This window comes from Mya arenaria, chromosome 5 (genome assembly GCF_026914265.1).
Source record: "Mya arenaria isolate MELC-2E11 chromosome 5, ASM2691426v1".
Taxonomy (NCBI): Eukaryota; Metazoa; Mollusca; class Bivalvia; order Myida; family Myidae; genus Mya; species Mya arenaria.
Window position 1 is genome coordinate 27,239,751 of NC_069126.1, and position 14,723 is coordinate 27,254,473.

At 33.7% G+C, this 14,723-nt stretch overlaps 1 protein-coding gene across 3 annotated transcripts in view; it reads left to right on the forward strand.

Moving 5' to 3' along the window:
- LOC128233850 (uncharacterized) overlaps positions 1-14,723 on the forward strand; it is a 43,653-nt gene that overhangs the window by 2,509 nt on the left and 26,421 nt on the right. For all 3 annotated transcript variants that reach the window (XM_052947707.1, XM_052947709.1, XM_052947708.1), the window contains exons 2-13: positions 289-447; positions 7,916-7,981; positions 8,901-9,008; positions 9,318-9,437; positions 9,627-9,741; positions 9,896-10,046; positions 10,552-10,645; positions 11,613-11,727; positions 12,231-12,302; positions 13,019-13,154; positions 13,849-14,074; positions 14,191-14,352. In XM_052947707.1, coding sequence (XP_052803667.1) covers positions 340-447; positions 7,916-7,981; positions 8,901-9,008; positions 9,318-9,437; positions 9,627-9,741; positions 9,896-10,046; positions 10,552-10,645; positions 11,613-11,727; positions 12,231-12,302; positions 13,019-13,154; positions 13,849-14,074; positions 14,191-14,352 — 1,473 coding nt within the window. In that variant the 5' untranslated portion in view covers positions 289-339. The remainder of the gene's footprint in view (positions 1-288; positions 448-7,915; positions 7,982-8,900; positions 9,009-9,317; positions 9,438-9,626; positions 9,742-9,895; positions 10,047-10,551; positions 10,646-11,612; positions 11,728-12,230; positions 12,303-13,018; positions 13,155-13,848; positions 14,075-14,190; positions 14,353-14,723) is intronic.

Genomic DNA, 14,723 nt, shown 5'->3' on the forward strand with positions numbered 1-14,723 from the left:
CGCACACGCGCTGATATCGACTTCGTACACAATTTGAAATAAAACTTTAACAACTTATACGTATACTGGTAATTAAACGTACAAGTAGTGTCTTGTAACCTCTCCTTGTTTTTGTTTTTGTTTTTAAAAAGCGACACATGTTATTGATATAAAATAACAAGCGAACATGATTTCTCTATTGAAATGCTTCACATTTAATAATACTCTCTTAAATTTAAGATTAATGAAAAACAAAAATAATGAATTTAAGATATACAATGTTTTTTATGTTGTTGTTGTTTTTTTCAGAATGTATAACAACTCGTCACACTCCATGTGACTAGCACAGGAAGTGACGTCATGGAGATGGCAGAGATTCTGGATTCTGATCTCTCTCGATTGGACAACCTTACAGATGAGACCATCTTGAAGGCACTGAAGGGAAGATATGACAGGGATCTGATTTACGTAAGCTTTATTCATATATAAGTATTGTAATACCACAATGAGCCGCAACAAGCATAAATGTTGTTAAAATATGATAATGACGTCATAGATTCTCTGGACTTAAAATATATTGGCTTCGTCCATGATGGTCCATGGTTCTTAAATGGCCTAGCATCAGCTTTATACAAGTGACCCCCTCCCAATTCCGTGTATAGAAGACAACGTCTGTGTATTTACCTTGAATTTTATTGCTGTCTGCTGTCTGCTGTCTATCAGATCTCAGATCTGAGTGTCCTGCTGTGCCGTTCTGGAGGTTTAAATATAGAAATGAACTAATTATCTTGTCTAAAAGATTGTTTGTTTTTTATTTGTTTTGTTTTTCAAATTATAATATAATTAATGCTACAACGCTTTTGAATAAGAGTAAGAAAAATGTTATAAGTAAAATATGATAGTCAATTAATATGATTTAACCATAATGCTCCATAATTAGGATATTGCATTGGTGACCATGTATTTAAAATGGAAATAAAATATAATTTATATAACTATTAAAACACTTGTTGTTCTTACTTATTTATTTTTTAGTTCTCATCGGTTAAATTAAGAAATACAATGCCCATGCAAATTGTTTATACAATAATTGGTTATTTATTAGTGAGACAATAAGATAATCTACTCTAAAAGTGTCGAATCTAAATGGCCCTGAGCCATAAACAAATACACAGATAATTGACCACTGCTGTGACTTCAGTCAATGGATGCACAGCAGAGAATTGTCATGCCAAACATTCCTTTAACTATACTAAGAAGTTAATGCTCATTTTGAATTAAAAATTAAAGGAGTTAGTAGGTTCGCTCTCACCCGAATATGGTTTCCTGCGCCCCGTATATCCCATATCGGGTCACCTACTTACCCCGTTACGGATTATATTACCTCGACAACCTTTTTATATGTTTACATGATTCATTTATTCATCGGAATATTCATCGGAAAATAGGCGCCGTTTTTGTACTATATATTTGGTGACCAATATGGAAAAACGGATTTGGAAAAGGGAGAATCGGGTAATGCTCATCTGACTTGATTTCGTTCATATATGATTTAATTTGACCAAAAATCAGCAGGAGCCTCAAAATGTCGATGGGCATCCTTCATACCAAAATTTATGTGAAAAGCTACAGAAACAAGCTCAGTAGCAAAAGGTTTAAACATAAACCCGGTTTAATGGCACTGGGCAAACGACATATAACATAAAAACAAAAATTCACAAATAAGGAACACGGAAGAACAGCACAAAACTCCACAAACAGCACAATGCATACATACTATATATATATATATATATTAGGATTGTTAGGTACTGCCTTTGAACGGTCAGTAAAATGTAAATTTACTGGGAGTAAACCTCACTCTTATCCCAACAATCGTAAATAAAGAAAAACGCAAAAGTTGTGGAAAATGTGCTCATTGACTAGATTGACGAAGAAATTTGTGAACAATATTCTCGTTCATAAAGAAAAAAAAAACAATATAATTTTGAAATATATCCACGCTGACAACAGAAATACGAAATATACATAGTGAAAAAATGTACTTCGATGTCCCTTGAAAATAAAAAGTGTATACTTGTCATTACTATAAAAAAAATTCTCCTCTGAGTGTAATCGATCTGTCAAAATTCAGGAAGAATAAATTGGCTGCCAGCAAATGAATGGTTATTTAAATTGTATACAATTGTGTAATTATTAATCCTTGAAGAGATATTCCCCTGTGAATGATTTTGCTATTTTGTTTAACCCTTTGAAAGTTGGTTCCTCTATAGTGCAGACAAAAGAGCTCGTTCGTTTGCTGAAACTTCCTGGTCTTAAAAATATTAGGAGTTGATTTTAATGATATAGCCCATGTTAACATGCATTTTTAATGTTTGAATATTAAACATTTTTTATTTACAGTCTGACGATATTTTTTGTTATATTTGGTTTGCACTTTAAAAAAATTAAGAAAGCCGAGAACCCGTTGTCTAAGTATGAATATGTATTTAGTTCACTTTAATATCGTATGGCAACTTTAAACGAAAATCAACCTATTGTATTACACTTAATTTTGAAATAAACATGTTTTGTATTTATTATTCTCCTGCTTTAAATTGCTTTAATAGTAAAAAGCGTTCCATGTGATGGTCTTAAGTTTTCGTTTACTTATAAGTTATTTTCTAGTCGATTTCCAATGGTACTTTGTATCTATCTTATCGTTTCATTACCTTTTGAATAAATACATGTTCATTTCTAATGAATTGAATATAGTTTGACATATGGAAACTGTTTCGTTTCATTTATTTAGAAACACCCACAAGATGTTTGTATACAGATATGCATGAAAAGGCTGCGTGATATAAATTAATATACATTTGAATACGTTTCTATGTTCTTGTTTTTGCACTATTACGAACATTGAAAGTCAGTGAGTTGTTATAGAGTAAGATCAGAATTATGTTTAACAATTACAATAAACAAATATACATACAAATATAACAATACAAAACATATGCTATATCCATACAAAATATACAACCATATCCATACAAAATATACAACCATATCCATACAAAACATACAACCATATCCATACAAAATATACAACCATATCAATACAAAATATACAACCATATCCATACAAAAAATACAACCATATCCATACAAAACATACAACCATATCCATACAAAACATACAGCCATATCCATACAAAACATACAGCCATATCCATACAAAACATACAACCATATCCATACAAAACATACAGCCATATCCATACAAAACATACAGCCATATCCATACAAAACATACAGCCATATCCATACAAAACATACAGCCATATCCATACAAAACATACAACCATATCCATACAAAACATACAACCATATCCATACAAAACATACAACCATATCCATACAAAACATACAGCCATATCCATACAAAACATACAGCCATATCCATACAAAACATACAGCCATATCCATACAAAACATACAGCAATATCCATACAAAACATACAGCCATATCCATACAAAACATACAGCCATATCCATACAAAACATTCAGCCATATCCATACAAAACATACAGCCATATCCATACAAACATACAACCATATCCATACAAAACATACAGCCATATCCATACAAAGCATACAACCATATCCATACAAAACATACAGCCATATCCATACAAAACATACAGCCATATCCATACAAAAAATACAACCATATCCATACAAAACATACAACCATATCCATACAAAACATACAGCCATATCCATACAAAACATACAACCATATCCATACAAAAAATACAACCATATCGATACAAACATACAGCCATATCCATACAAAACATACAACCATATCGATACAAACATACAGCCATATCCATACAAAACAAACAACCATATCCATACAAAACATACAACCATATCCATACAAAACATACAGCCATATCCATACAAAACATACATCCATATCCATACAAAACATACAATCCATACAAAACATAATACCATATCCGTACAAAACATACAACCATATCCATACAAAACATAATACCATATCCGTACAAAACATACAACCATATCTTTACAAAACATACAACCATATCCGTACAAAACATACAACCATATCCATACAAAACATAATACCATATCCATACAAAACATACAACCATAACCATACAAAACATACAACCATATCCATACAAAACATACAGCCATATCCATACAAAACATACAGCCATATCCATACAAAACATACAGCCATATCCATACAAAACATACAGCCATATCCATACAAAACATACAGCCATATCCATACAAATCATACATCCATATCCATACAAAACATACAGCCATATCCATACAAAACATACAGCCATATGCATACATAACATACATCTATATCCATACAAAACATACAACCATATGCATACAAAACATATGCTATATGCATACAAAACATACATCCATATCCATACAAAACATACATCCATATCCATACACAACATACAACCATATCCATACAAAACATACATCCATATCCATACAAAACATACATCCATATCCATACACAACATACAACCATATCCATACAAAACATACATCCATATCCATACACAACATACATCCATATCCATACAAAACATACATCCATATCCATACACAACATACAACCATATCCATACAAAACATACATCCATATCCATACAAAACATACATCCATATCCATACACAACATACAGCCATATCCATACAAAACATACATCCATATCCATACATAACATACATCCATATCCATACAAAACATACAACCATATCCATACAAAACATACATCCATATCCATACATAACATACAACCATATGCATACAAAACATATGCGATATGCATACAAAACATACAAACATATCCATACAAAACATACAACCATATCAATACAAAACATAAAACCATTGATTGATATCTGTACAGATACAGAATCGTCGGTTACCCCGACTCACTACTGCGCTGTGCTTCGTTGTGCACCGTGGGGGATTTGGCTGAGAGCATTTCGTAACCATAAATAATTAATGAGGCAGTTTCATTGGTTCCGCAAGGAATCAGATGCGTTCCCGTTGAAAAATATGCTTGCCAATGCCGGAATTGAACCGGGTCCGCCTTTTTAGTTAAAAAATAATAAAGATCAGTCCAGACCACTCGGAATGAAGGCTAGTGCAGCTACAAGGTTATCAAAGACTATCTTATGGTCACATGCGAAATCATTGGAAGAATAGTTGCCTCCCCTGCATGCATATTCTTTAAAACGAAAAGTTGTCGGAATTTAGTGCCGAAGTTGCTTACGATGGAACTGCAGCAAAAATGTTAAGTTCATGTTTTGTTTGAAAAGTTTACAACCCTTTGTGTGTGCCAATAATACAACTGCATATACAATGGACCCGCTCTTTTCAAAAAGAGCATGTTGATAGTCTATTAAAGTAACATTCAGTTGTTGCACAGAATAAATGTATTGTTTAGCGCGCTATTCACTGACTAGTTATTTGCATACTTTAATATTATCGTCATATTGTAAGTACAATAGCCAAGTCGCAGTTCAACTACCTGTTTAAAACAATCCGATGTTACAAAAATCTACTGGACCAAATAGCTCAGCTGATTTTTGAACTCCTTTAAGAATGGCATGATTCAAAATTATCAGTGTTTTACTGTTACTGAAAGAATTATACTCGTATATATTGTATTGATCGTTGCGTATTCAGTGTGTGTAAACCATATAATAAATTATGTCATATATGCTACGTTGGAAGGCAACATTTTGCTTTAAATCAAAGATAACTTTTCTTTCACTACACCATTTTAAATCAAACAAAGGGCAGTCTACGCCGCTTAAAGAGCCCCGCAATCGTTTTATTACCGAAGTTTGCAATGGTGATTAGTTTCATCAAACACTTCGACAAACCTGTTTCCAAATAATGTTTTGACAGTGCTCCATGAGACGGCCAGTAAGCGGCGCTGACTGCGCTATGTTTCATTTGTTTCATTTAAAATGGTGAAATTTAGAAATGGTGAAGTAATCTTTGTTTAAAGTCTTCATTCGAAGCAAAAACTTGGCTTCCGACGTAACATTTATGACGCAATTAATCACGTGGTATACACACAGTGTCATTATTCTTTCGAAAAATAGAACTTGAGCAGAACATGTACTCTAAAATCATAAATTGTTATCAAGATTTTTTTTGCTATAGAATCACTTTTCTTTTTAATAATGACCATAAATTTATTTATCAACATAACTTATGAAAGAATGCACGTTTAACAGAATACAAACATATAAGGTTTTGTATAATGTTATGCTGCTGTTCGGTAACATGAGTTGAGATCGGGATCAAGAATTGGTATGTATGTTATATCGAGGCCGGGTATACAAGGTAATATGACACCAAAGCAGAAGTTCATTGCTATCAAACTACTTTGCTAATATATTGACACAATGAAAACAAGTACAAATGTCCTCAAGTTAAGGTGTTAAACTGTTTAGCACAACGTTTTTCTCAGGGAAATACCCCTTCTTTGTCGGTGAATATTTTTTTCAAATACAAAAGCGGAAGTATTCATTTATGTCTTGGAGATCGTGACCAAGGCTGAAATTCAATCTATATATATATGTATAATAAACTTTATGAAATGAATGCGAATAATTTAGCAATACAGGAAATAATACAGCAAATTATAAAATCACATGATATAATCGTGATCCTTAATTCGTCAGTCGAACTAATTATAAAGACATTGTCTCTCACGGTGCTTATTAAGTTACTGTTTATTGATTTGATTCCAATGCCAACTGCGTTATAAATGTGCTAGCTATGTTATTAAAGGGACACACTATAGGTTGATCCAAAAATAAAAATTAATGTTAATGCGTTATTATTTTTAACTCATCTGACTTGTATGATCAAAACAAAGTATATGATCTGTGTTCATATCAAAATGATTGGCCTTTATAATCCACCAATTTTCCAAGTAAAAAAGTGGCAAAATAATGCTAATAATTTATTATCTGTTCACAAATCATATGAGTTTTTTTTTGTTTTGATCATTAAAGTCAAGAGCGTCGGACATGCACATAATAATGTATTAAAATTAAAAACAATATGTGCTTAGTGTGTGGTCGGCATTAGGCATTTGTGCAATTAAACTAAACATTCAATCCACCCTAGACCAGACAACATGAACGCAGGAATAATTGATATAGTATATTAAGTATTCAGCAAAGCTTTTGTAATGTTGTCACCCGTAGACTCTCATACATTGATGTTTCTGGTATGGCTGGTCTTGTTTTAATGGTCTTTAAAATTTAAATACTAATCGAAGAAAGTACTAGGGAGCGTTTAAAGTGTAGCATTAAATATGTATTACTGTCAATGTACAGAATCTATCGTTCATATACATGTATAAGTATTTCATAATTGGGCAGTATTTCTGTTCGTAAGATCAATCTTATAGAATGTTATCAATAACTCATAAGTCATACTGTGTCGATATCATTAGTCTGTAAAAGTGTTTATACTTTTATATCTATTTAATAATTTTAAAAAATGTTTCCTAGATACATATTCATTCAATACCCGAAAACAGCAAAAATCAGAAAATTACGGCCCTGACGTAATCTTTGTATCTGGTACATATAGTTGCATAATAGTGTACAACGGGAATGACGTCACATCCTTTGCGCAAGCGGTGTTGATTATAAACCTGTAATTTTATACAGCGAATATTATCTTTCTATATTTGTTACGCGGCAGCCTCTCGATCATTAAAAAGTGAGGAAATAAACCCAGTATATATTATAGTTTGGCATAGCCTGTCCAATCCTTTGTAAATTCCTTTGTATGCATGTTTCTACTGATAAAAAATATATAATGTCCTACTCTTTCATTTGCAGACGAAAGTACGAGATATTCTTATCGCCATCAACCCAAGAAAACCACTCCCAATTTATGAAAATGAGGTAACTACGCTAAGATATGTATTTTCTTTCACCTTGCATACAGATGTGATATCTATTTCGACTAAAATGGGAAAAATGCATATCAGCATCTATAGATGATTTTATGAAACATGCTTTTGTTTCAAATGAAACAATTGAAATGTCCGGGGCAAGTCATTGTGAAATACTGCATTCATGCACAATATTTATGACGGTGTTAAATTCTTCCTCATTATAAGCGAAATGTAGATTTTAAGATAGAAGAAGTTTTGTGTCAAAGCCAATATAACCATTGCGTGCAAGGTATGTATTATTTCAATGCAAATGTTATTCAATCCGTTTATACCAGATTTTATAAGTTGAAAATTTCCCTTGATAAGCATTGTCATTCTTTCAGAACTGCTACATTTGGTGTTAAATATTCAGTTCAGTATGCAATGATACTAGCACAGGGTAAAGTGGTTTAGACGTCCTCCTGTCACTCAAAAGAGCAGCTTTAGACTCTCAAAATGAACGCAAAACTCCCTATTTCGCGAAACATCTATATTCCATTTCAGCGGGATTAAGTTCTGCTTTATATATTTGTTATGGTATAATTTGGTTAATATTTATATTCTGAAGATCTTTTGAACTTATATTTATGAAAATCACTATAAACAAAATTGCATTCAGCAAAATCAAGGCTAAATAAGAAATTTGGCTTTAAATGGGCTCGCTCATGATTTTGGACCAACAAATTGTTTTCCCGCAACTGCAGCTGAAAACACTTATTTTAACATTATTTTACTCGATGATATCGAAATTGCAGAAAAAAATACAATAAAAGTATAACAATAATATCTTGGTTTAAGTTGGTTTGCTACACTTTATTTCGAAACACACAAGTGCTTTAAACAACCTATGGTCGAGTACCTTCTTGAGCGAGTTGTTCTCCTTCCAGGTTCATGAGACGTATCACTGGGACCGGTTCACGGGGGATTGTGAGCCGCATGTGTTCCATATCGCCGCTTCAGCGTACAAGCGTATGCGCGACACTGAGACGGACCAGGTTATTTTCTTTAGAGATTTCACAAGAATAATCTTTTGAGATTACCTAATACCCCATCCACAATCAGTGCAAGCTTAAAAATATATCGTGGTGTACATTTGTTAACAGATCTTCAAACTTTTTTTTCACCAAGGATTGTCCTCATTATGTACGGAATATAAATGAAGTGACCTTAAAACCAGCTTATAATTTGCGTGTATCGAATATCAAATTGCATCCATTTAAACATTTCTAGCTATGCGTAAATATGTAATGTGTGTTTTCATCCTTGCAAAAAATACTCACTTGTTAAGTAATTCTGTTCTCCAGGTCATCATCGTGTCTGGTGAGAGCGGAGCGGGCAAAACGGAGAGTACCAAGTACATGGTAAAACACATAGTACATATGTGCCAGAGTGGTAACATGGATCTACACGAGAAAATCATTGAGGTACGGATAGTTAAGTTCGAAATTTTGAAGTCTTCGGAGGAGAGAATACAATAGTACATTTGTATCACATGTTTCATAAATTAATACCAGACGATTCGTAGCCATTGTACAGCTATATTTACGTCCAACTCGACATATAATTAAACAAACATAAACAAAGTTCTTTAGATTAATTTCCTATTTACTTAGGTGAATCCATTGTTGGAGGCTTTTGGGAATGCCAAAACGATCCTGAACGAAAACTCGAGCCGGTTTGCCAAATACCTTGACATCACTTTCAAAGAAGATGGACAGCTTGCAGGGGGTAGGGCCAGTATTTATTTCCTAATGGGTGGATGCTACACATGCAAATTTAGACATTAGATATGTATCTGTCTTGTTACAATATAACTATGCCATGCAATTAGAGCCTAAAAGGTTGAGACAAAATTTTAACGTTATTTGCGATAACTTAACAGCTGTGGTTCGAGACTACATGTTGGAGAAGTCCCGAGTAGTGTTCCAGAGCCCGGATGAAGGCATCTTCCACATTTTCTACGCTCTCTTCTACGGTTGTCCTCCAGAAAAGATGGAGGACCTGTTTCTCGCATCAGACATGGACCAGTTCAGGTTTTAATCTATTTTAACCCTTTACATTTTCGACGCCTGTTTATCGTCCACATATTAATTGCTCCCTTCTACCGTTGGGTTAGGGTTAGAACATCTTCATCGCTTAAGATATAGACCAGTACAGAAAGTAACTTTTATACTAGTACCTCGCTCCAGACGGGAAACAGTAAAGGCAAGGAACAACTGGTGTTATGTTATGCATATTAGAGAAACAGAGGTAAATATTGGTGAATAATAACTTGATTATTTATTTTCACTATGAATCGAGTGAAAAATGCATAGAAAGACCGTAAAAATGAATTTAAGCTTTAAACAATTTAGGCACATCTATTGGTCGATAATGTTCTAGCATACATTACTTCATCAGTTCTTTCTTTTACATATCAGTGTTGTGTGTAAAATGATGGTGTTTCGATTTGTGTGTACATTGTAGTTCAGCTGATCATATGTCATATGTATTGATTTTAACAGATTTCTGAAACTGTATTTTATTGTTATTTTTCAGGATTATGCGAAGTGACGCGTACGCCGTTTACAAAAAGGATGAATACAAGGAAATGTACAACAAAATCATGCACATCTTAGATCTTATCAAAGCAGTAAGTCTTCTATAAAAAAAGAATCTGACATTTGCTCCATACCCCCCTTGCATGAATACTTTTTACAGTTCAGCCGAACACCATGACACCTTAATTCAATAAATAAAACACGAAGTGTCATTCGGAACTTCACGGCCATTTTTATCGAAAACAACCTCGGATGTATTTGGACGGTTTACATACTCAGAAATCGGTATGTTTACGTCCGCTGCAAGTAGATCGCGTAGTTATTTAATTTAGCAGCTAAACTTAATGACTTAGCTCTTGGGAATCTTAACCTGTTTGCAATAATACACTTCTCTGGCTATAAATTTTAACTTAGATCAATAAATACAGGCTACAACTACATTTAATTAATGATATAATTAAGAAATAATACGAAATACTTCAACAGATGTACCGTCATACATCCAAGGTTGTTTTCAATAAAAAAAATGGCCGAGAAGCTCCGAATGACGAAGTGTAGAGTTTCTTTCGTTCGTACCGTTTAATTCAACAACGCAAACGGTTGTTAAGATGTACTTTGTTTTGCAAATCAAAACATCATGGCCTTATAAATTTAAATTGATTATATATTGGTATTTTCAGAGATTCTCCCCTTTACATTGTTTAACCTGGCAATACCTAGGGTTGCTTCTATACTGGTTCTGTCATAAACACTCATGACCATATGCTTTGGTTGTATAAGCATTGGATAAACCTTGTGTCTAGAATTTCAATTAGTATGCAGTTATGTTTTATGAATAAGTTATTGCGTTTCTACTAGTCGTTTTCCTGTTCTAATTTGTTCATTCTTAGTTAAATTTATGGTCCTACTTTTGACGATCTTATCTTTTTGGGTTGTAATTAGTTGCTGCAGAGGTGGTTACTAAATGTGTAGAGAAGTATGTAACGGTTAATTGAATTTCAATGTGCATTTATCGTACAATTTGCATTCGCCCCTCGCTTACCTGTAGTCACATTCTAGGACAGAGAAGTCATGCATATGATGCTAGCAGCTGTCATCAACATCACAGAAATAGAGTTTGAGGAAGATGATAAAGGAGCTGCGACCATTAAAGATGCAGCTCCTTTTGTGCATGGTATGTAAGCCAATCATAAACAGTCGCTATGTCAAAGTGGTTGGGACCTCGGGAAATACTTCGAGATAACAAACATTCCATATAAAAGAAATATAAACCATGCCTAACTTAACCCAACCATTCGCATAAAGATCGACATACCCAGACGATCGTGATAACAGAGTTCGACATAGCGATTATCGACTTTAAATGTTCATACGAGTAACTCCTACAACATAAATCATAAGTATGTTTTGTAAACCATCACTTCCTTCTCGCCATGGAATTTAATTAAATACCCTTGGGCTATGTACCCTTGATATTTTTAAGTCAATGGTTGCCACACTAGTATATAATAGTTGTATTTTGCATAAAATTAACATATGATTAAGTGTATGAAAACAATATGCATAATGTTATACATTAAACCCCATAAAGGTAGAATAATAGTTTATTTAATGATCATTTAGATAATGATTCACTCAAGCTTCCACACAGCTTCCACACTTCTATGTATTTTTCAGCTTCACTTCTTCTACAGCTGGATGAAGAGCTTTTGGGCGAGGCCCTTATTTCAAGTAGACGGAAACTAAAAGGTAATATTGTTTTTAACCGTAATTGTTTGTATCGGTTAGTTTCTGAGGAAACGGTTATCGGAACATTTTCAAGGCCAATTTGAAATTATGATGTTGCAGAAAGTGGTCCAACATTATAATTACATATCCCCATTGCAATCCTGAAACAATCCAAATCTTCTTTAGGGAACAATATCCATTTGAAATTTTGACAAATGCTTTCTACAGTACTATTGTAAACTATATAAAAATGAAATAATACAATGGAAGCTGCAGGGACAAGACCAGTACTGCAATAGCACACATTAAAAGAAACATATACTGACAAGGCAGGCTAAGGTCTAACAAAAACTTATCGGGGGACACACACACACAAAAAACGAAGACAGACCAAATACGTATTATCATATATTTGCTTGGATTACCGCATTGGAACGGTCAGCGAACCAGGAATTCACTGGAGTTTTCACAGTTTTGAGTACTCAATCTAAGACTTGTCCCAGCATTTATCAATAATAGCAACATTTAAACTTAACATAAAACCAAATGGAAACCATGCCTTTTTCTCTTTTTGTGTCTTTATTTTGTTGTTCTGCCTTTTGAGGTTACACGTTAGAAGTGTTGATCAAGATTGTAGTATGTTTTTGTCTACATGGCCTGTCCCTTTTGTTCGTATTGCACGTTTTAATTGTGTGTCCCATCTCATTCTGCAACTTGCTGCTTTATCCTTACCAAAGAGGGCATAGTGGCAAGCTACAAGACAGTGAAGCAGGCTGAGGACGGGAGAGACGCACTTGCCAAGATCCTGTACGAGAGAATGTTCGGATGGCTGGTCAGGGTCGTCAACCAAAGCCTGCACCCGGATAGACTTGGGTGAGTCGGAAAGTCTGTGTAATTGTCTTAATTGTACTAGAGTAATAATTTATGAATTTTAAGACATTGTTGCAAAGTTATTTTAAAGGTGTCTTACCTTACAGTATTTATTTATTGTTTATGTAATCATGTTTTCGAAAGTTTCAGCAAGTTCCGACAACGATTGCTCAAATTTCTAAGCGTGTTACATTATTGTATTAAACGTTGGCTGTTTCAGCTGATACCAAATATTCAGTTTTCTAAGCTTCATGAGAATAAAGTATAACAGTTCAATATTTGGAACGGAATCGTTTTTAGTGACTGTATGACAACCATACCCAAACAGACAAAATCCTTCACCAGTTCTTGTAAAAACGGACAAAATCCCCCACGCTTTGTACTATGTTTCATATTGTTTCTGCGTAGAAATGCTGTAAAATTAGATTTAATGATATAGTATATGGTTTGTAATATGTTCGTATATATGTTAAAACTACATTCGAAAAGGGTCAGAAAAAAATATATGATACGTGTGGATTTAATCCGCCTATTCAAAAATAGTGGATGGAGGATTTTGTACAGGATATTTTGTCCTTGTCTCATGCTGATTGGTTTGTTTTTTTGATTGCGTTGGTTACGACATTTTTAAAAAGAACACGTGTAACTCTTAAACATTACCATGTTTATTTAGTATCAACATATTTTCTTTGTCCAGGACAAATATTTGTGGAAATATAGGAATCCTCGATATTGCTGGTTTTGAAAAACTCAGGAAAAATAGCTTCGAACAGTTGTGCATTAACATAGTGAACGAAAAACTCCAAAACTTCATGAATCGGAGGATATTTACGATGGAGATGGAAATTTATCAAGATGAAAACATTCACCTGGATGGTATAAGCTTCAAGAACAATGATGACATCATCGAGATGTTTGAGCAGGTATGTCTTAAGTTGAATTGAAGCCGCTTTACACTTCACATTGTCAGTAAAAAAATGAAATTATAACTAGTACACAGCCAAACTTTTGAAATGAATAAGCACGTACTTATTTTCAGCCCAAAACTGGGTTGTTAGCGGTCCTAGATGAAGTTTCCAACTTCAAGCAAGGGTCGGACCAGGCGTTTGCTCTTCAAATCAAGAAGGCTTTTAAAGAACATCCAAACTTCGTGAACCAAGGCGTAGAAACAATGTTTGGAATCAGCCACTTCGCTGCTATGGTGAGTGGTACATACGAGGCGTAGACTATTTTAGTATGATTATTGTTTGAACTTTTGAGATAATGTTCATGTCTATTTCATATTAAGTGTGCTTCCTATAACATGTTCATAAAATGGTTCGTATGTTGCATGGCCTGGTGGCCTAACTGCAAAATTATCATTGTAATTGTCACATAGAGTTATTCCATATTTTACCATGCAGTCGTCTTTGAAAACCCGTCAGAGAGAACATATTTTTTGATAACATTACAAACATCTCTACCATTTCGAATCGTTTTTCACCATTTCAGTGAAGACATTATATGATTGAACAACAATTTCATTAATTGATCAATGAATTTTCACTTGGCTAGTTGGCGGAAACAATTTTA